Source organism: Nyctereutes procyonoides, unplaced genomic scaffold (genome assembly GCF_905146905.1).
Source record: "Nyctereutes procyonoides isolate TBG_1078 unplaced genomic scaffold, NYPRO_anot_genome, whole genome shotgun sequence".
Lineage (NCBI taxonomy): Eukaryota > Metazoa > Chordata > Mammalia > Carnivora > Canidae > Nyctereutes > Nyctereutes procyonoides.
Window position 1 is genome coordinate 1,299,879 of NW_026575025.1, and position 21,935 is coordinate 1,321,813.

The 21,935-nt window shown below is 41.2% G+C and overlaps 1 protein-coding gene across 19 annotated transcripts in view; it reads left to right on the forward strand.

Annotated features, from left to right (window-relative positions):
* CELF1 (CUGBP Elav-like family member 1) overlaps nucleotides 1-21,935 on the forward strand; it is a 78,169-nt gene that overhangs the window by 49,941 nt on the left and 6,293 nt on the right. For 16 of the 19 annotated variants that reach the window (XM_055314002.1, XM_055314090.1, XM_055314119.1 and 13 more), the window contains 12 exons: nucleotides 5,551-5,738; nucleotides 7,745-7,827; nucleotides 8,193-8,241; nucleotides 11,893-12,027; nucleotides 12,578-12,657; nucleotides 12,987-13,148; nucleotides 15,653-15,728; nucleotides 17,241-17,369; nucleotides 17,736-17,846; nucleotides 18,781-18,966; nucleotides 21,099-21,242; nucleotides 21,689-21,855. In XM_055314002.1, the coding sequence (XP_055169977.1) occupies nucleotides 5,551-5,738; nucleotides 7,745-7,827; nucleotides 8,193-8,241; nucleotides 11,893-12,027; nucleotides 12,578-12,657; nucleotides 12,987-13,148; nucleotides 15,653-15,728; nucleotides 17,241-17,369; nucleotides 17,736-17,846; nucleotides 18,781-18,966; nucleotides 21,099-21,242; nucleotides 21,689-21,816 (1,471 nt within the window). In that variant the 3' untranslated portion in view covers nucleotides 21,817-21,855. The remainder of the gene's footprint in view (nucleotides 1-5,550; nucleotides 5,739-7,744; nucleotides 7,828-8,192; nucleotides 8,242-11,892; nucleotides 12,028-12,577; nucleotides 12,658-12,986; nucleotides 13,149-15,652; nucleotides 15,729-17,240; nucleotides 17,370-17,735; nucleotides 17,847-18,780; nucleotides 18,967-21,098; nucleotides 21,243-21,688; nucleotides 21,856-21,935) is intronic. The other 3 variants (XM_055314055.1, XM_055314050.1, XM_055314058.1) reach the window with 3 other exon arrangements.

Here is a 21,935-nt window from a genome sequence, read left to right on the forward strand (position 1 = left end):
CAGTTCCCTTTTATAGCCCCCTATAGTGTATAGTATCTTGCACATAGTAGGAACTTGGGAAATACAGGTGAATGAATGTTAAGCCCTGTGAGTTTTTTGTTTTGTTCTGTTTTGTTTTTAATTAAAGGTGGTCACTGAAATAAAGTCTCTAGACATTATCTCCCTTCCTCAGGGAAGAAGGCTGAAAACCTTCACAAGCAGATAGTTAGCCTGTTCAGTTGTTGAAAGGTGATATAAAAACCATTATAAAAAAAAAACTCGTTATCACTAGCTTTTTCTAGTACCAAACACTCCGACTAACAGGAAGATTTCCCTGTATCCAAATGGAAATTCTTCCTTCCAGCATACATGCATTTTGTCTTGTTTGCACTAGAGAACAGCTGGTACGTAATTCAGGCCGGTGTTTCTGGGTCCTTTTTATTCTCGTGTTCTTCTGTGCCAGTTTCCATAGCACAGAGAGGGACCTGATAGGGGTGGGTGGCTGGCTGGAGATTGGGAGGCAACAAATGTTTATGCCTCTTGAGGAGTTGGAAGGATTGGTAGGCATCTGAAATTTTTCTATTTATATAATGAACAAATAAATGGAGGTCAACAGGTATTGAGAAGAAGTGAGTGAAAAAAATGAGTAATGAAAAGTTTCGGAAATGATTTTTAAAAATTTATTGAGGTATAATTGAAATATAATATATTAGTTTCAGTTGTGGAACACAGTGATTTGACATTTGTGGATGTTGTGAAATGGTCATGACAGTAAGTCTAATTACTGTTTATCACCTTGCAGAGTTAATAGTTTTATTTTATTCCCATGATCTACATCACATCCCCATGACTTACTTATTTTATAACTAGGAATTTATACTTCTACTTTTTAATCCCTTCTACCCATTTTGTTCCCCCCCTTCCAAGGAAAATTTTTTTAAGGTTTTATTTATGTATTCATGAGAGAGAGAGAGAGAGGCACAGGCAGGTAGAGAGGCAGGCTCCTCGAGGGGATCCCCATGTGGGACTCGGTCCTGGGACTGCATGACTATGCCTTGAGCCAAAGGCAGACGCTCAACCATTGAGCCACACAGGCTCTCTAGGAAATGTTTTTTTAAACAGACATGAAGTTAGTATTTATTCACACGAGCTAGCGTATATTAAAGGGTTTTCTTGTGAGGGTACATGCACATGGACCAGACTAATAAGGAACTCCACAGCTGGAAGGTGTGGAAACTGCCGCATTTCTGACCCAGGACACATGTTCTGCTCTGTCTGCATGTGCTGCTACTTCTACTTTTCATCCACCTCATAACTGTGGGGACAGCATGGCTTTGCCTTGCCACTGCCCTTCCAGCCTGGTCTCTCACTCCTCTCTCTGTCTCTGTCTCTCTCAAATTAAGATATAATTCACACAACACAAAATCTACCCTTTTAAAAGTGCACAACACAGTGACTTTTACTATCCACAAAGTTGTGCAGCTTGTCACCACTGTCTTATTCCAGAACACTTTTATCACCTCCAAGAAAAAATTCTATACCTCGTAGAAGTCCTCTCCCTACCCCCAGTTCCTATTCCTACGCATCTGTTATAGATTGGTCTGTTCTGGAAATTTCACATAAATGAAGTCACACAATGTGTAGCCTTTGGCAATTGTCTTCTTTCACTTGGTATCATGTTTTTAGCCTTCATCTGTGTCATAGCATGACCTCCGTTACTTCTTGCCACTGCCCTTTTATCTTGTTAACTTATGCTATCTCTAGATGAAACTTTCCCACTTCTGACTTCACCACTGCCTATTTCTCTTAGCCAGTTCCAGATTCTTTAGAGCAGTATTCTGTGCCACAGAAGTTTCTATGATGATAAAAATGTTCTGTATCTCTCCTGTCCTGTGCAGTAGCTGCATGTGGCCAGTGGCTATTGTCTTGCTCAGTGCATCTCTGAGGAACAAGCCAAGCCTGCCTTTCTGTTTTAGGCATAAGTCAGCTTTCTGGCTAGTCAGTAGATCAGTTGTTAGATTAAGATCCACGCCATAGTCTAGTTAGCTGGGGGTCAGGGGATAGGAAAGAGGGACAGAACATCGACTGCCTCCCTGAGCTGGGCCTGGGGCCAGGAAGTTTTGAGAGAGATAGGAGAAAGAGAAAGGAGGGTTCAAGAATTCTGAACAGAAGTGTGCTTTCAATATAAAGCTCTTTGTTTTCTCTCTCCCGTTTCGCTTCCAAATTGTTTCTTTTATTTTCCTATGCCATGTTCCATCAAGAATCATGGTGGACAAGGCAGCCTCTGGTCCTGATTTTTCATAATTTCTCATTCTTAATGATTCTGCTAGAAGCTGAAACATAAAAAGAGATGAGTTGGTGCTATACCTCTCCCCTAAAACACTTGCCCCCTCCTCATCTCTCTTCTTCCCTCACTGCTACAGGCCCTGCTTTTCCCCTCTTCCATCCTACTCTCTGGTCAATACTTTCACAGAGGATAAGAATTTCCATAGATTTGCCTCTTAGGAATGACAAGGGACAGTAAAGGTACTTCTCCAGGGGGCTGCTGAATTCACTGGTCTTGAGTAGTTATAATATCAGAAATTTATGATCACTGACTCTGAGGGGCTCTCCATCAATGGGGAGGTAAGGCACACATTTGAGAGTGTTTTTAGTGATATGTAGAGTAAATGCCATACATGGATGATGTGGGTCCTTGCCATATCACACTAAGAGTCTGGTCCCCATGTGACTTTTTTTATGCAGTGGTAACTTTTAACTAAGGACAACACGCATGCTGGAAGTATGTGTGGAAGGTTGAGGTTAGAAGAACATTCTCTTCCAACACAATAATAGTTGATACCCACATTTTCCTTATCACCAACATATACCACATTTCACACAGCATCTGGCCTGTATAAGTAAGTGCCGTGCCCAGTATTTATTAGAGGAAGAAATAAGTCAATGCAAAACTCCAGCTACGTGATGTCCACAGCATCTTCAACCTGGCCTGATAATTACTTAGTCTAGTTATTATAAAAGTTTCAAAAGGGTTAAGTTTGAAGATTTTCCCTGGTCCTTAGCATTGAATAGCACTGGTCTAGGGGATTCTTCCGGCTAGTGAATTGGTATACACTGGGGGAAAGGATGGTTTGTAGAGTGGGTGGACACGTAGAAATGGAGAAAGATTTGTAAAGAGAGAAAGGGAGGGCATTTGTCTAGAATGCCGAGTCTCCACTGCACGTTTAGATAAACTCTAAATCATATATATATATATATATATATATATATATATATATATAATATAGACTATGCTTATCCTTTTGCACTAAACTGTGATGTAGAAAATTTGGAAATGACACACAAATGCAGACAGAAAGGCTAGACTGAGAGCTGTTGTTGCTAGTATAATTATGAATTAATAAACTGCCTCTTCTTAAAAATAGTGTCAGCATCCTTATCATCAAAACATATTCTGAACACCATTTGGGTTCTCTGTTAACCCTCCCTGGAATAGCAACATGATTAAAGACTAGCAGCATTTTAATAAAATAATATTAAAGCTGATAATTAAGCCTGTTGGTGGCAAGTTGTAGGGACCGACAACCATTGTTTCATTAGTTACAGAGCTTTTTTTTAAAATCATAGTAGCATGATTTGTTAGAACACTGGGATTAAGCTTCTACAAGCAACTCCAGTATATTTTTACAAACTTGCCACAAATGGTTTGAATTAGTAAAGGAAGCCAATAAAACAATGCATTTCAAAACACTTGGGCAAAAAAAGGATATTGATCTTCTGAGAATCAAATAATCACAGGAGATCCTAGCTGCTCTTTAATGTGTGAGCTCTCTTTGTGCACAGTGTTCATTTTTGTCAGGATTAGTTGCTTAAACTAAAGGGAGAATTGTTGAGAACAAGAAATTGCTCCCATCCCACATCTGAATATTTCTTTGAACCGGCTGCTGTACTAGGTGTGGCTGTAAGAATGAATAGCAAATAAAACAGCTTCTGCCTTCAAGGAACTGTCAGTCTGGTTGGGAGAGATAGATACAGCCAGATGATGCTAAACAGTGATATACTGTAATGAAGGTGGAAATTTAGTACAGTTTAAGTCCTGACGGAACTGATCGAATTAACCTGAAAGAGTATGGGAAACCTTCACAGACATTGTGACAAGAGTCAGTCTATATATGCCATTTGTCTTACACCTTTGATATTTAGTGTGAGATTGAGGAAAGGTAATGTGTAAATAGCTCCGGTGGGGTTCAGTTATAAGAAATTTAGGAATTAACAGGGTGCCTGCATGGCTCAGTCCGTTAAGCATCTGACTCTTGATTTCAGCTCAGGTTGGGATCTCAGAGTCTTGGAAACCATGCTCACTGGGGTGTCTGCTCAGGAGTCTCCCGACTCCCTCTGCCCCTCCTCGTGCTCTTATGTGTGGTGCTCGCTCGCTCTCAATCAAATCTTTAAAGAAAATAAATTTAGGAGTTAAAATACAGAGATTGAGCTACCTGCCATAGATCCAGCATTCTCAGGGATCTTCAGCTATTGTTGAGAAGATAGCAGTGATGGAAAAACTATTATTTTTCCTTTAAAGAAAACTAGCATTTTCCTTAGGGTTGATATTAGGACACGGCAAATTTGAATATGATGAAGTGGTTAATTAACCATGCTAGCGATTTGGAATTTAAGTTGTTAATGGTTGAGCAAGATCTTAGGCAGTGGTAGGAAAAGGACTTTGATTCTTTCTCAGTGGAAACATTTGTAGTCCAGGAATGAATCCTCTTAGGTTCTTGTCGGTGCGGAGGGGATAAAAAAGAAGGTATTAAGTAGGAGCATTACAAGTTTGATGTGATAGGACTGTGACTGTTTAAAAGGCAAAGCTTTGTTTCGGTCTGGGAGAGGCAGAACTCAAGAGCATGGGGACTAGGCCTGAGACATCAACATTCAAAAGCCAACTTTCTCCCTCTCCCCGCTCCACTTCCCCCAGCCCCTGCCCCAAAGTGGGATTCAGACTCAACAACCCTGAGATTGTCACATGCTCTACTGATGACTGAGCCAGCCAGGAGCCCCAGGCTGACATTAACTCATTTCTTAGCTCAGGCTTTGGAAATCAAGTGCTTCCGTTTTAACATCTGCTAAAAGAAAACTTTTCACCTGTCATTGTATACATAGGGAGTTTTGAATCTTACCCATAATCAGTAGTCCTTTGTGATTTTTGTGCACGTTTTTTTAAAGTTTTGTTAACTGTGCTTCAAAACTGAAAACTTCAGGAACTTTACTGCTTAAGTTCTTCTGAAAATGTACAGGTAGATAAGGAATGAGTGATACTTGGTTCCTTAGTTAAAACCCAGAATGTCCTAATCAGAATTGTGACTTCATTTTGGGATCTAATGGAAGGCATGGCCATGGTGAAGGGGAGGACCAGGGAACTCTGGTATATTGAATGGCAGTAGTGAAAAGAAGTAGAATTCTTTCCCCCTACTTTTTCAGGAAGTAGTTGAGATCTTTAAAGGAAAAAAAAGAAAAACACCTCCCTTTGGAGAGTACTGTGAATACATAATGGAAACTATATTTTGTTTCATGCAGCTCAAAGAAAATGAACGGCACCCTGGACCACCCAGACCAACCAGATCTTGATGCTATCAAGATGTTTGTGGGCCAGGTTCCAAGAACCTGGTCTGAGAAGGATTTGAGGGAACTCTTTGAACAGTATGGTGCTGTCTATGAAATCAATGTCCTAAGGGATAGGAGCCAAAATCCTCCTCAGAGCAAAGGTAAGGGCTTTGGGTTTTATAGGTAATTTCTGTCATGTACTTGCCAGAATGCTCCTCTGGTTACATTCCAAGGGAAGAAGTATGTCCTTTTATAGTAGTTATCTTCCAGCCCAAACACATTAAATGGCATAAAAATAAAAAGTTAAGGTGACATCATGAGGATAATTTGTAAATTGGATCGTAGGCGGTCCTTTGCAAGAGCTCTAAATTCAAGAGACAGACTCATGAGTGTGTGTGTGTGTTGTGTGTGTGTCTTTCTCTCTTTTTATGTGAATGTCTCTTGATCTTGGAGATTGAGTGACAAAGTTGACATAAACTAACCACATAAGGTTTTCTTTGGTGTTTTGGCTAGAGTAAGCTGAAAGAAAAAGACTGTCCAGGGATGCCTGGGTGGCTCAGAGGTTAAGCATCTGCCTCTGTCTGTGTGTCTCTCATGAATAAATAAACAAAATCTTAAAAAAAAAAAAAAAAAAAGACTGTCCACACCCTATGTATTGCTTTCTGTTAGTGTTACAGAGGCCTGGCAGGATGGCTTAGCAACCAGGAGGGACCTGTTTGTAAGTAACCTGTTTGTTGTAGCCTACAAAATGAATGGAAGAAAGGCTGAGATACTTCCAGAAATACCTAGCAGAGTAGAAACTTCATAGCAATGGTAGAAAAGCCATTAGCTTTGCCCTGTACATGCACATACAATATTCTTTTCCAAATAATGGATTTCAGAATAATTTTCAGTGGAAGCTTTTCTATGGTGCAAATGTGAACAGCAGGATTTTTTTTTTTTTTAAGATTTTATTTATTCATGAGAGACAGACATGGGCAGAGGGAGAAGTAGGCTCCCTGCAGGAAGCCCAAGGCGGGGCTCGATCCCAGAACCTCAGGATCACACCCTGAGACAAAGGCAGACACTTAACCACTGAGCCACCCAGGCATCCCAAGCAGGATTGTTATTTTTTATTTTTTTAAGATTTTATTGTTTTATTTACTCATGAGAGACACAGAGCAAACGAGAGAGAGGCAGAGGGAGAAGCAGGCTCCACACAGGGAGCCCGACGTGGAACTCGATCCCGGGTCTCCAGGATCAGACCCTGGGCTGCAGGCGGCGGTAAACCGCTGTGCCACCAGGGCTACCCGGATTGTTATGTTTGAAGCCAGCTTAATAATAGAGGGTCTAGAAGCAGAGAAAGTATTTTCTTTTTGTGGCATAGTTAACCTAAAATGTAAAGCATTATAGTTTCTGAAAATGACTGGCAGTATAACATGCAGTAATCTAAAATCTTAATTGCAGAGTGATTTTGAAAGGAATCAATATTGTATCTCATAGGGCTAGAAGCCCATATTTATAAGACACACTTCTCCCCTCACATCCCTAATAAAGATAAAAGCACAAAATCTGCAGATCTCCTCAGGGCCATGTGCTGTTAGAAGCTTAATTATATTTGATGAGAACCAAAAGTCCAAAAAAAAGATATTAAGAGTTTCTTGCTCTTTAGTCATTTTATAATTTAATAAGTGGTCATTATGTTTGAGGCATATGGTAGAAATTGACTACAATGTAAGGAATGATTTATTCTGAGAAAGAATGAGTTAGTTCCTGGTAGACTATAAGCCGCAAGAGTGCCGGGCCCCTGTTTCTTTTTCTGTTCCTGAGGGTCTTGCCTAGCACACTACCTGGTGCTCCAAGTAGGGTGGCTTGAATGGCATGGTACTGTGACATTTGTAAGGGAAGTTATCTTTCCCAGAGAAGTTAGAGGAGCAGCTAAGGAATTTTAGTAGAATTCAGAGAGTATAACAATAAGGAAAATGTGTAGAAAGTAACGGGTTTTTTTTTTTGCCTCACTCTCCCCCTCCTCTCTTTTTCTCTCTCCTTTGGAGTTGGGGTGTGTGCTAATTTTAATAAACCCAGCCTTCTCTTTGAAGTTGCAGTATGTCCGTGGTGGAGGCAGTGCTGTAGGAATTATCTGCTTCCAAAGGACTGGTTTGATTTGGTGAAATTTTGTTTATTGCAGGGTGCTGTTTTGTTACATTTTACACCCGCAAAGCTGCATTAGAAGCTCAGAATGCTCTTCACAACATGAAGGTCCTCCCAGGGGTAAGAAAGCTCCTACTAATAAGTGGAACGGTGGTTTTGACATATGGAACATACTTACACATGTCAGGCACACACTGAAAACCATTTTGGGAAAAAGGTGACTGCCACAGAGATTGATATAAAGGAAGACATGAAGGGAACATTTAAAAGAAGATAGGCTGAAAGTCGTTTAGTTTTCTCTTAGCCAACAGAATTTCGACTTTGGATTCACATTCTGTCTGATATTTTGGGAAGAAATGATTGTGAGGCAGATGTGAGGTCAGAGAAAACTCTTAAGGCTCTAGTTTTGATACTTGCCTTTAGAGTCCTCATATTTCTGAATGCTCTCAATGTGTACAGTGATATTTGTGTGTTTTCCTTTTTAGATGCATCATCCTATACAGATGAAACCTGCTGACAGTGAGAAAAACAATGGTAAGCAATGGTGTTAAGCCCCCTCCCCTTATAAGATTTCTTCTACTTTACTGTTCGTTCTGTTGGCATCTGGATTGTATTTGCTTTAAGCAATTGTTTTTTGTTTTTTTAATTGACACCTAAGGAACATAAAACATTAAATTTGTTTCTGGTGTGCAGTATAACTATTCAGTACTTGTATGTATTTGAAATGATCACCCATGGTAAGTGAGTTACTATCCGTGAACATTCCAAAAATGTTATTCTTTTGATGAGAATTTTTAAGATCTACTTTCTAGGCAACTTTCAAATATGCAGTATAGTACTATTAACTAAAGTTACCACGCTAAATTATTTTCTTTTTTTTTTTTTTTTAAAGATTTTATTTATTTATTCAGAGACACAGGGAGAAGGGGAAGCAGGCTCCATGCAGGGAGCCCGATGTGGGACTTGATCCCGAGTCTCCGGATCACTCCCAAGGCTGCAGGCGGCGCCAAACCGCTGCGCCACTAGGGCTGCCCCTAAATTATTTTCTAATGGGAAGTTTGTACCTTTTGATCTTTTTCTTTTCAGCCTTTTTGCCCACTCCCATATGTCCAACCCTTGGCAACCACCAATCCTGTTCTGTGTATTTGTGAATCTGGGTTTTTTTTTTTTTTTTTTAAGATTTTTTGTTTTTTAAGATTTTATTTATTCATGAGAGGCCCAGAGAGAAAGAGAGAGGCAGACACGCAGGCAGAGGGAGAAGCAGGCTCCACGCAGGAAGCCCGATGTGGGACTCGATCCCAGGTCCCTAGGATCACACCCCAGGCTGCAGGCGGCCCTAAACCACTGTGCCACTGGAGAAGCCCTGTTTTTTAAGATTTTATTTATTTATTCATGAGAGACAGAGAGAGAGAGAGAGAGAGAGAGAGAGAGGCAGAGACATAGGCAGAGGGAGAAGTAGGCTCAATGCAAGGAGCTGGATGTGGGACTCCATCCCGGGACCCCAGGACCACACCCTAAGCCCAAGGCAGATGCTCAACCACTGAGCCACCCAGGCATCCTTTTTTGTTTGTTTTTAAGATTTTACATATAAGTGAGATCATAGAGTATCTTTGTCTTAACTTATTTCACTTAGCATAATGCCCTCCATTCTTTCTTATGGCTGAATAATATCCAGGGTGTGTGTATGTGTGTACTCCACATTTTCTTTATCCAGTTATCTGTTGATGGACACTTAGGTTGTTCCCATATCTTGGCTGTTGAAAATAATGCTGCAGGAACACCTGGGTGGCTCAGCAGTTGAGCGTCTGTCTTCAGCTCAGAGCATGATCCTAGAGTCCCAGGATTAAGTTCCACATTGGGCTCCTTGCATGGAACCTGCTTCTCCCTCTGCCTGTGCCTCTGTCCCCTGCCCCCCTCTGTGTCTCTCATGAATAAATAAATAAAATTTAAAAAAAAAAAAAAAGAAAAAAACATATGTGGTAAAACTTTTTTAAAAAGAGAAAAAATAAAGAGAAAATAATGCTGTAGTGGATATGGGTATGCAGTTTTTTCTTTTTCTTTTTTTTTTTTTTTTTTTCAAGATTTTAAAGTAACCTCTACACCCAGTGTGGGACTCAGACTCACAACCCCAAGGTCAAGAGTTGCACACTCCATTGACTCAGCCAGCCAGGTGCCCTGGGGCGGGGGCTGGGGGGGGCAGCTTTTTGAGTTAGTGTTTTCATTTTCTTCAGATAAATACACAGAAGTGGAATTGTGGGATCATATGGTAGCTCTCTCTTTAATTTTTTGAGGAACCTCCATATTATTTTTTTTACAGAGGCTGCAACCAGTTTATATTCCCACCAGTGGTGCACAAGGGCTCTCTTCTTCACATTCTCACTAACTCTTGTTATTTCTTGTCTTTTTTATTATAGCCGTTCTAACAGGTGCGAGGTATTACTCATTCTGGTTTTGATTTGTATTTCCTTGATAATTAGTGATGTTGAGCATCTTTTCATATATCTGATGGCCATCTCTATGTCTTTGGAAAAATATCTGTTCAGATTGCTCATTTTTTAACTAGATGTTTTGTTTTGTTTGCTAGCTATTGAGTTGTACGAGTTTTTTCATATATATATCTTAGATATTAACCCTTTATCAGATAGGTGATTTGCAGATGTTTTCTTCAATTCAGTAAGTTGCCTTTGCATTTTGTTGAGGGTTTCTTGGCTCTGTAGAAGCTTTTTTTTTTTTTTTTTAATAGATTTTATTTATTTATTCATTTGGGAGAGAGCACATCTGTAGGGAGCCTGACATGGGACTCGATTCAGGACCCCAGGATCACGACCTGAGCCAAAGGCAGACGTTCAACTGACTGAGTCACCCAGGCACCCCCAACCCCTTTAATAGATTTTATTTATTCATTTGAAAGAGTGTAGAAGCTTTTTTGTTGTCTTTGTTTTTGGAGTCATATCCAAAAACTTCTTCTCTAAGATCCATGTTAAGGATTAAGGAGCTTTACTACCTGTGTTTTCTTCTAGGAGTTCTGTGGTTTGGGGTCTTTTATGGTTTTAGGTTTTATGGTTTCAGGTATAATCCATTTTGAGTTTGATAGAAGATAGTACTCCAGTGCACTAAGTAATCTGTCATCTAAATTGTTTTTTTTTTCTTTAAAATAAATATGGTGAATAATGAGATAAATAGAGTTGATAGTTAAACAGTATAAGAACATTTTAGAATAAACTGGAATGTCTTTTTTTTTTTTTAAAGATTTTATTTATTTATTCATGAGAGACACACACAGAAAGAGAGAGAGGCAGAGACACAGGCAGAGGGAGAAGAGGCTCCATGCAGGGAGCCCGATGTGGAACTAGATCCTGGATCTCCAGGATCTCACCCTGGGCTGAAGGCAGCGCTAAACCGCTGAGCCACCCGGGCTGCCTGATCAATATAATTTCTTATGGACAGAAATGGGGGTGGGGAGATGGACAAGTTGGGAAGGAGAACTTAATCTTCAAGAGAATAATCAGAGGGCGGCTTGGTGGCTGGGTTGGTTGAGTGTCTACTTTTGGCTCGGTTCATGAACTCAGGGTCCTGGGACGAGCCCTATGTCAGACTCCTGCTCAATGGGGACCCTGCATCTCCCTCTCCCTCTGCCACTCCCCCTGCTCATGCTCTCTTACCCCCCCCCCAAATAAATAGAATCTTAAAAAAATAAAAGATGAAGAATCAGAAAAGGAAAGTGACAGTCACACTCACTGAAAGATATGTTGTGTTTCTCTTGTCCTGTCAGTTAAGCTTGAAAACTTTTCCTTTGGTATAGTAGTACTACTAGTAAGAGCAAACATCACCAAGTGCTAGGCAAGCTTCTGAGTGCTTTGCATTTAATACCTAAAGCTACCCTGAGGTAAACACAGTTACCGTTATTCATCATAAGTGACAGTCATGGAATGGTTAAGTAATTTCCCCAAGATCACAAAACTACAGTATTTTATCTAAATGCTTCCAGTTTTAATTTTAAGATACAATTGATTATAAAAGAAGGTGCTAAAATAAATGATGAAAAATGTTTATCTTAGAATCCAAGCAATACAGTATAAAAGGCATAGAGCCAGGATTCAAATATAGACAGTCTGACTCCAGAGTCTATTCTACACCACCTCTTGTAGTAATAATGTTCAAGCCTTTTGTGTTTTACTCTCTTAGCAGTGGAAGACAGGAAGCTGTTTATTGGTATGATTTCCAAGAAGTGCACTGAAAATGACATCCGAGTCATGTTCTCTTCATTTGGACAGATTGAAGAATGCCGGATATTACGGGGACCTGATGGCCTGAGCCGAGGTGGGTACATTTTTAGCTTTTAAAGATACTTGCCTTAAATTGGAGTCTCTTTAAGTTGAACCAGTGGAACCAGTGATCCCTGACCAACATGGCCATGTCATGATGGAGAGTTTGGGCGTGGTGTTGTAAATCTAGGTCCCGTCATGGCTCCTCTTACCAGTTGATTCCTTTCAAATTGTCCCAACCCCCTAAGGAGTCTGCACTCTGCACTTCAATTTCATGTGTTAAAATTTTCTCTTTTTGTGCTTGAGAGGTCCTTAATGCCAAAATGAAACACTTTCTTCTCAAGAGGAACTAGAGGATTATGATTCCTCCTTTTATCCCTTTATCAAGCACTTTCTTTTCTATTGTGCTTCCCTGGTTTTTCATGAAAGCACTTATCACTGTTATGATATATCTTATCTACTCCACTAGATCTTAAACTCCTGAAGGCAGGAACAATAACTGTATTGCTGGCATAGTACTTGGCACATAGTAGGTGCTCAGTAAATGTCTATCAGATAATTAATAAGCAAATGAATGAATGAGTTATTGACACTTCTCTTACCAGGTTGTGCATTTGTGACTTTTACAACAAGAGCCATGGCACAGACGGCTATCAAGGCAATGCACCAAGCACAGACCATGGAGGTAGGGAGCAGATTGAATGAAAGGGAAAGTTCCCTTAGCCTGAGAGTACTAGGACAGTTGGCCATCAAAGCTCTGCAGCATGTACAGCATCTGATTGCCCTAAAGGTTAAGCAGGATATAGATCTTAAAGTTAAAAAATGATGCTCTCTTTGAAATTAACATATTAGAAATAGCCCTTTTAAATTTGTGTTTTGTCACTTGTGTCTATCAGGAAGAGAGTCATTTGGCAGTGAATGAAATTAAATTCATCCTGTGTGTCACTGCAAAGGAGGATTTTTTTCTTCACGTAGAAGGAGGAATTTGACCCTTTGGCTTTGGTGTTTTCATAGGGTTGCTCATCTCCCATGGTGGTAAAATTTGCTGATACGCAGAAGGACAAAGAACAGAAGAGAATGGCCCAGCAGCTCCAGCAGCAGATGCAGCAAATCAGCGCAGCATCTGTGTGGGGAAACCTTGCTGGTCTAAATACTCTTGGACCCCAGTATTTAGCAGTGAGTCTTTGTGGTTTGCTTTCTGCAGACTGTGCAAGCTCCCAGCTGTTTCTTCTTGTGCTGTCCCTAGCTAATAGTCACAATGGCATTTATGACTTTAACATGTCAGAATTTTTTGTAAAACTTCGGGCACTGCAATATTTTTTAAGTTATGTTAGTATATCTATCTTACCATATCTCTCCCCCTCTCTCTCTCTTTCTCTTTTCACTCTTTTCACACATACTGGATTATATCTTGAGGCTTCTGCTACTATTAAAGTGAAATCCTGATTTTCTGATGTAAAGATTTAGAAATATTTCCTATGTCCCTCTTCCTTCAGTTTTTTGAAAAGAAAATCCTGAGGGAATCTTAACTACCAAATATCTTTCTCCATAGTTCTTTCTCCCAGATACGGAGGACATCTTTAAAATCCTTATTGAGTCTTCTTAAGAGTATGATACATGTTTCTTTCTACTGACTGAGAGGTCAGGATATTGACATGGACTTTACTGAATGAGTATTACAGGTGTATATTTGAGTGTACTACATTGTAAATAGATAGATACCCTTTAATTCGATCTCTCTTTTGTTGAATTTGAGTCATGTAGTCCAAAGGCTCCAGTTACTGAGATTTACTAAATCTATAATGTATGTTATAGGGGATCATCGCTGCTTTAACACTTAAAAGAATAGCAGTCAGTACTAGACACTTAAAACTATCTCATCTGTGAAGCTATCACTGAGGGAAAATAAGTGGTGAAACCAGTAGATTTGTATGGATAGTTCCAAAAATATATACACATAATTATAGTCTTTCACTCTTCATCCTTTAAAACATTGTTTTATATAGAAACAAAAGAAAGGCAATGATTTCTATCCCCCAGTACTGAGTTTGGCTAATTTGATGCCAAATATGGTTTTCATATTTCTAAAACGTTAGAAGAAATCCCAATTTTCCAGCCAGTATTTCTCTGAAGTCAAAAAGTGTAGATGGTTGGTATATCTCAACAGATTAAATTGCTTCTTAGTGATAGCACATTGCTTATAAGTTCAGAAAATTCAGAGAGATTTTATTCAGTCTTTTGCCAAAATGATAATATGTTGAAAATGGTCTCCATGATTATACATTTGCTTTTCTTAGAGAGTTTGGAGCTCTTTTTAGGGAAGACTCCCCTTTTTATTGCCATTGCCACCTTGAACAGTGCATGATGGTATTTGTTGAGAACTGTGGTCTCTGTTTTAGTTAGGCATGATCCCTACCCTCAGAGCTGTTCTCATTTAGGGAAGAAATGAAAGTGCCAAGTATAGTATGTATGGTCTACCAGTTGGAATTGGGCACATTGCCTGAGGTATTTAAGACAAAGATGTGGATGTATAAATGATAATACATTATCATTAATTCTAAGGTTCTTTCTGGAATAGGTAGACTTGAACCTGATCTCTTTTGGACTAGAGCAGTGGTTCTTTTTTTTTCTTTTTTCTTTTTTTTTTTTTTTTTTTTTAGAGCAGTGGTTCTTAATCTTTGTGGGGTGTCGACGCCTCTGAGAATCTGATAAAAATTTTGTGTGTACCCTTTTTTTCATTCTATATCTGAAGGTTTGTGGACCTTCTGAAACCTGTATGAACTAAAGGGTTGCATGATGACAGAGGAGGGAGGTCAGATGTTTATGGGAATAAGCAGGTTTGAATAAAAGATCCAGAAACAAGAATACCAGTTGTCCATAAGGAAAAGTGAGTGGCTTTGAATGGAGCAAAGGTTTTCAGCTGGTTTGTTAGATGAAATTTGCTGTTTGCTAAGATAGTGAATGAGGTCATGGAGATCCATAAGCTTATCGACAGGCCCTCTTTTGTTAAGGAATAACCATTGAAAGAATATACATTGAACTGATCTCTCAGTCTGTCAATAATTTGGTCATCTGCAGTAGTTGGAGACCAATTTGGTGGGGAGGAGATAAATGGGGCTGGGTGGATGTTGGAGAGTATGGAGAGGCTGATTAGTCATGAGTCTTTTGTGACCAGGAAAGAATGACTTCAAGAAAAACTCTGAAATGGTTAGATTTGATAATTAAAATAGTTGTGTGAAGTAGAAATTGGGTATCTAGGTGGAAACAGTCTGCCAAATAAGATATGTGGCCTGAACTAAGGAGAACTTCGAAGAGAGGAACTAGAAGTGGCAGTCATCCATGTGCAGACTCTCATTGCAGTGGATTGCAAAGCTGCTTGAGTCGAGCTTAGTTCTCTGCTCTCCTTCTGTCCTCTGCTGTGCTGCCTTCTGTTGCCCAGGGACTTGGGTTGGCTCAATACTCAGTGAACGTATCTGTCTGGGCCAGGGCTTTAGCTGTGTTGTATTGTCCTGTGCTGTCATAAAGCCTCATGTTTCTATTGTGTTGGCTTGGGTTCTTGTCTTCAACTCTCTTCTCTCTGGGGGCCTCTGCACTCTCGCTTTGCTGTGCTGTAGAGTTATCCCAGATGCAGAACCAGCCCTCACTCTCACTCTTGTTCTGTTTTTTGGTGTAATGTCTAGCTTTATTTGCAGCTCCTTCAGCAGACTGCCTCCTCTGGGAACCTCAACACCCTGAGCAGCCTCCACCCAATGGGAGGTAAGTGTTTCACTGCTGTGGAGGAGCAGCAGCAACCAGGCCACCAGACCCAACTAACAACAGTCTGAGAGTTTTGCACCGTTCGTACAGAAAACAAATGTTTACCCACTCATTACATAAACCTAATGTAAGGTGAACATCCCAGGACTCAACTACCTTGTCTCTGGAAGGTGTCTCTTTTAGGTGCTGATGTTAAGATTGCCCTGGGGTTTTCTGATGCTCCTCACTCCTTTAAGTCTGTTGAGGAGGGAGATGGAAAAGAACTGTTAGCATGAGTAGACTTATCTGAGGCCATTTTTATAAGGAGAAAATTGCAGGAACTTTGTTTCCACAATAAAGTGACTTTTCAGTGACTTTGAGAAGCCTTAGAAGGCATCCATGCAAATGGCTTACCCAGAAACTGCTAGAACCTAGACAGTTTACTTCTTTGTTTTAATACCTGTTATTTCTTAGGTGATTTACCTTTTGTTGCTGTTAACAGCAACAAATTAACAGCAATGGTTAAAAATATGGAAAACTTAATTGACACATGCCTGAGTTTATGACAAAATGGGGTTCCATAGGCAAACTTCATGGTGGGGCCATCAGACAAGTTAGTGGAGTAGAGCTTTTCCAGAGCCCCTGCCCCTACCTCTTCTGCAGTGGATTAAGGCTCAGCAAGTGCACCTGAGAAAGGGGTCATCTTAGGTGAACTGCATTTTACTGTTTGAGAAATTTTTATAGTGGTTCACTTTGTCTCAGGGACTTGGAGTTTGCTGTGTTTTTGAAAATTTGCTAGATTATAAATCTGTGTTGTAGTTTAGTTTTTATTCTCACTAACTCTCCCTCCAACCACCACCACCCCCATCTGCTTTTCCATCATCTAGTAAATTATTTGGAACACACTGTCAGTGCAGTTCAGATTTCTTGCTCCTTTTAACTGTTGCTTGGGTTCTACTTAGAGGTTTTTCCCCTCAGTGTTTTTCTCCTCCTTCTGATGAGTAAGCTGATATTCAAGTAGTGGTTTTTCTTTAGTCTTTCTCCTGTTGCTTTTCTTGCGTGCATCCTCCCCTCTCATTACCCTCCCCGCCCCCCAGCCACCTGGATCCTGCTGCATCTTCTGCCTGTGTACCCCCATTGGAAAGAGCAAGTCCTCTATAAAATAGGAGGAAGGGGCTTAGATGCAGTCCCATTTTGTGCGACAAATTTTGTCGTTTGTTGTTCTCTTGGACACCTGGCTTTGTGGTAGACCACAGACCTTACCCTTTCTTGATTTCCTAATTGCCAGGCTTTGTTATAAATATTCACTTGGGGTGGCATGCTATTGGAGTAGATATCTCTTCTCTTGAGTAAATGATGTCAAGTTTCTTGTTTGAGTGGTATCTGAATCTTATTAGTCTTGTAGTGTTGCTTGTAAGGCTTATCTAGAATAGTTCCTCTTTGGGACCAGCCTTCACCAATGTGTCTGTCATTGCTGGAAGGGATATAAAGAACCCTTATGTCCTGGCTGATCTCTTGCTTTGGATGTTGCAGGGTTAAATGCAATGCAGTTACAGAATTTGGCTGCTCTAGCTGCTGCAGCTAGTGCAGCTCAGAACACACCAAGTGGTACCAATGCTCTCACTACATCCAGCAGTCCCCTCAGCGTACTCACCAGTTCAGGTAAGTATGTCATTGGAACCAATGTGCCCTTGTGTGCCTTGGACAGAATCTCAAGAAAGAGGTCTTTCATTTTGGAGAGTGGTTAACATCCATTTCCAAAGGGGTCAGATTATGAACAATTAATGTTCCAATGTCCTCTTCTGACTTAGAAGAGGTGAAATTTCTTTCTTAGGAGAAGAGAAATTTCATAATTTTTAGTTTGTTGTAACTGTCATTTGACTTTATACAGCAACAGTTATCGGAATCAGTAACTGAAAACCTCTTTAAGAAGAGAACGCTTGAGTAGTATCACTCTTATGCTTTGGTTCCTTTTGACACGAGAAGCAAATGTTGGCTTGAGTTTAACACCCAGGTTTCTGATCACAGGGTCCTCACCGAGCTCCAGCAGCAGCAGCTCTGTCAACCCCATAGCCTCCCTTGGAGCCCTGCAGACATTAGCTGGAGCAACAGCAGGCCTCAACGTCAGCTCTTTGGCAGGTGAGGGACAGCCCCTGGATGTCATCAGGGAATTCTTTGTGTAGGGAGCATATTTTAAACAACCACAGTAGGTCACCATTAGAATGAACATGGTGGCCTGGCCCTATAAAGTTAGAAATAATCATGGGATTTCGAGTCAGGCCTGAGTTAAATCCCACTTTCGCCCCTTAACTAGCTGTAACATATGATAACCACCTTTCTAAGGTCATTTTCTCATCCACAAAGTGGACATAGAACACTTCAAGGGTTGTTAAGTAAATGAAATCATAGGTAAAGTGCTGAGCACATGGCTTAGTACAGTGTCAGGCATGTAGAATGTGTTTAAGTAAATATTATCTGCTATTTTGACAATAAGGTTTACCCACCTCTTGTCCTAAACCACACACTCACCCCTTTCAGTACCCAAACCGGAGACGCTTATTTTACCACATTCCAACTCTGTGAGAAAGTGGCCGAAAAGAAAATGGAGCAGGTCATGTTTATTTTTATTTTCTATTTATTTTAAATTTTATTTATTCATGAGAGACACACACACAGAGAGGCACAGACACAGGCAGAGGGAGAAGCAGGCTCCATCCCATGCAGGGAGCCTGACGTGGGACTCGATCCCGGTCTCCAGGACCACACCTGGGACTCAAGGTGGCGCTAAGTCACTGAGCCACCCGGGCTGCCCGGAGCAGGTCATGTTTAAATGATACTAGTTCTTGCATGGGTTGGAAAAAGGTAATGGGGAGAGCCACACCTGGGTGTGGCATTTTTTAATGTTCCCATGAATGACAAGGCCTGGTGAGTGTCCTAGAGCTGACCTGATTGGTATTTCTCCACAGGGAGAAACAGAGAGAAAGGGAGAGAGATAAGGGAGAATTTTGTAGTTCATTTTTGGTATCAGTCGAGTCTTCCTAATATGTTAATCCTGTTCTTCCCCACAACCAAGGGATGGCTGCTTTAAATGGTGGCCTGGGCAGCAGTGGCCTTTCCAACGGCACCGGGAGCACCATGGAGGCACTCACGCAGGCCTACTCGGGAATCCAGCAATACGCTGCTGCAGCACTCCCCACTCTATACAACCAGAACCTGTTGACACAGCAGAGTATTGGTGCTGCGGGGAGCCAGAAGGAAGGTGAGTGTGAAGGGAGGCTGGACTTAGGGACTAGGGCTGGGAGTGGTGTTTCTCTACCTGCAGCAGGGCTGAAGGCAGGCCAAAGGCCAGGAGGACCTTTTAGGTGGTCAGACTGACACTTTTTCTTTGGCATTGTCAAGAATAGACTGAGAAGCTATGTAAACTGTACTATGCTTTTGGAATGTTCTCTGGATGTGGCTCGGATCAGAACCTCTGTTTGCCCTCCTGTGATCGGGCTGCAGGTTTTAGATAAAGAAGCATACTGACCTGTGTTGACAGCATTTGGCAGTTGTCGTCGTCGTTGTCTTTTTCTTCTTCTGCTTCTTTTTTTTTTTTTTTTGGTCTAGGAGTCCCTTTTAAGCTCTTACTGGGCATTTTCCTCATTTTCTCATCTTTTTTTCCTAATTGAGGACACAAGATGATGAGACAAAAAGAGATACGACCCATGGGTTGATGAATTGGGAAGTGTGTGCTTTGACATAAATGGTATTTAAATTCAGGAGAGACTTTTTTTTTTTTTTTAAGATTTTATTTATTCCTGAGAGAGAGAGAGGCAGAGACATAGGCAGAGGGAGAAGCAGGCTCCATGTGGGGACTTGATCCCAGGACCCCGAGATCACACCCTGAGCTGAAGGCAGACACTCCACCACTGAGCCACCCAGGAGTCCCCAGGAGAGACTTTTTAAGCAGAAAAGAGGCCTGCTGGTGGTTTGTATGAATACAAAGTTGTGCTGACACCTCTGTGCTCATAGTTGACTGGATTTCTGTAGCCAGAAGCTGGCAATGTTTAAGCACTAATATGGGGGAAAGACATATATCTTCTCTTGCCATGGTAGCAAATATTCCTGGTATAGTGCATCCTCACTGCTCTGAGTCAAGATGGTTATGTGCCCTAGTAGGGATCTGAAAGAACTGTGGAAACCTATAATAAACCAGGAAAAGCATGAGGATTTCCACCTGGTGCTGTGAAGACTAATGAATGGGAGGAAGGGTGGAGAGAGGCATAGCGTTTTATGTAGAATGGCCAGAGGTCTCTAACTTGACATTTAAGCCGAGTCTGGAGGAAGCAAGGAAGCAAGCCATACATCCATCTAGAGGAAGAAGAGTAATGGGGGCAGAGGAACACCAAGTGCCAAGGTCCTGAGGCAGCACTCCCTGCAATAGCAGGGACGCCGGGTGGCTAGGGAATGGCCGGACTGCAATTGTAATAAGGCTTCTTTGGTTAGAAGGTCATTGAGTATCAGTGGTTGGAAGAGGAAAGCCTATTCTATTTCTGAGCTTGGTGTTAATCATAGGCACTTTTTAAAATGTAATTTGTTTTTATTGAGGTGTACTTTACATATTGTAAAATTCACCCTTTGGGGAATATATAGCTTTGTGAGCTTTGATGAATGCATAGTCATGTAACCATGCTCACAGATGATGACCATTTCCTTCACCCTCAGAAATTCCCTCAATATCCCTTTGTAGTCATCCCTCGCCCCACCTTCTGCCTCACAGCGGCCAATCTCTTTGCTGTCCCAGTAGTTTCTTTTTTTTTTTTTTTTTTTTTTTTGTCCCAGTAGTTTCTAGCACAGTTTTGAAACCTGTTTTGTTTGTAATCTCTTGCTACCTCTTTTTCTGTATTTCTGTATAAGCCTTTAAGCCTTTGGTTTTATTGCACCACACACAAGTCTGCTGACTTTATTGTCCCAGTACTCACTCCTCCCACAGTCAAATTCTGATACTCCTCAATGGGAAGGAGTCTTGAGTTTCAGTGATTGCTCTTCAGTTTCCTGTTTTGTATTTAGAGCATCTTCAGTTCTCCAAATGAATCTGTTGGACTACAGAGAGTTTTGTTCTAAGATTTCTTTATTTGAGAGCGGAAAAGCAAGGGGAGGGGCAGAGGGAGAGAAAGAATCCTCACACAGGCTACCTGCAGAACCCTGTGCGGGGCTCGATCCCAGGATCCTGAGATCGTGACCTGAGCCAAAATCAAGAATCAGCTGCTTAACTGACTGAGCCACCCAGGCACCCCAGGCTGCAGACAGTTTTAATGCAGGTGGAAATGAGAAACAGTGGTAGTTGGGTGGGGGAGTGGAATGGGGGTAAACTTGACACTGATGCCTTTTCAATCAATGGGTATTTTGAAGGTCCAGAGGGAGCCAACCTGTTCATCTACCACCTGCCCCAGGAGTTTGGAGATCAGGACCTGCTACAGATGTTTATGCCCTTTGGAAATGTCGTGTCTGCCAAGGTTTTCATAGATAAGCAGACAAACCTGAGCAAGTGTTTTGGTATGTTGACTTCACTTCTGGCTTTGGGAGATTTAAGTATTGTTACCACTGAGAATGAGAAGAGGCTGATAGCAGGAAGAGCTGGGTTTGAGTTTGGGTTACTGTTTAACTCAACCTTAGGCAGATAACGTGACCTCTTGTCGAGCCTCAGTTTTTTTTTCATTTTTGTAGCAGGGATGGTAGATTTCTATCCACACTGTTGTTCCAGAGGTACAAAATAATACATGGAAATAGCTTGGTCAGAAAATGTAAAAGCGCTATGTATACGCCTGATGGTATAGTCAGGAATCTAATTTATCTCCTGTGATGGGATTTCTAGAATTCTTGTCCCTGCTGAGAAATATAGGATATGAGACTATTTCTACAAGACATCTCTTGTTTAAGGAGGACTCAGAATCTCCTTGCCTCATCATGTCCCTAACCCAGGGTTCTGCTTGGATACACAGGTTTTGTAAGTTACGACAATCCTGTTTCGGCTCAAGCTGCCATCCAGTCCATGAACGGCTTTCAGATTGGCATGAAGCGGCTTAAAGTGCAGCTCAAACGTTCGAAGAATGACAGCAAGCCCTACTGAGCGTGCTCCCCTCTGAGACTGGAGTGAGAGGGTCTTCTGGTAAGTGGGGGAGGAGCACCCTTAATGATTCGAAGCCCTAAGGCTGTGTGTTGACAGCCCTGGACCCTGATCCCTGCCAC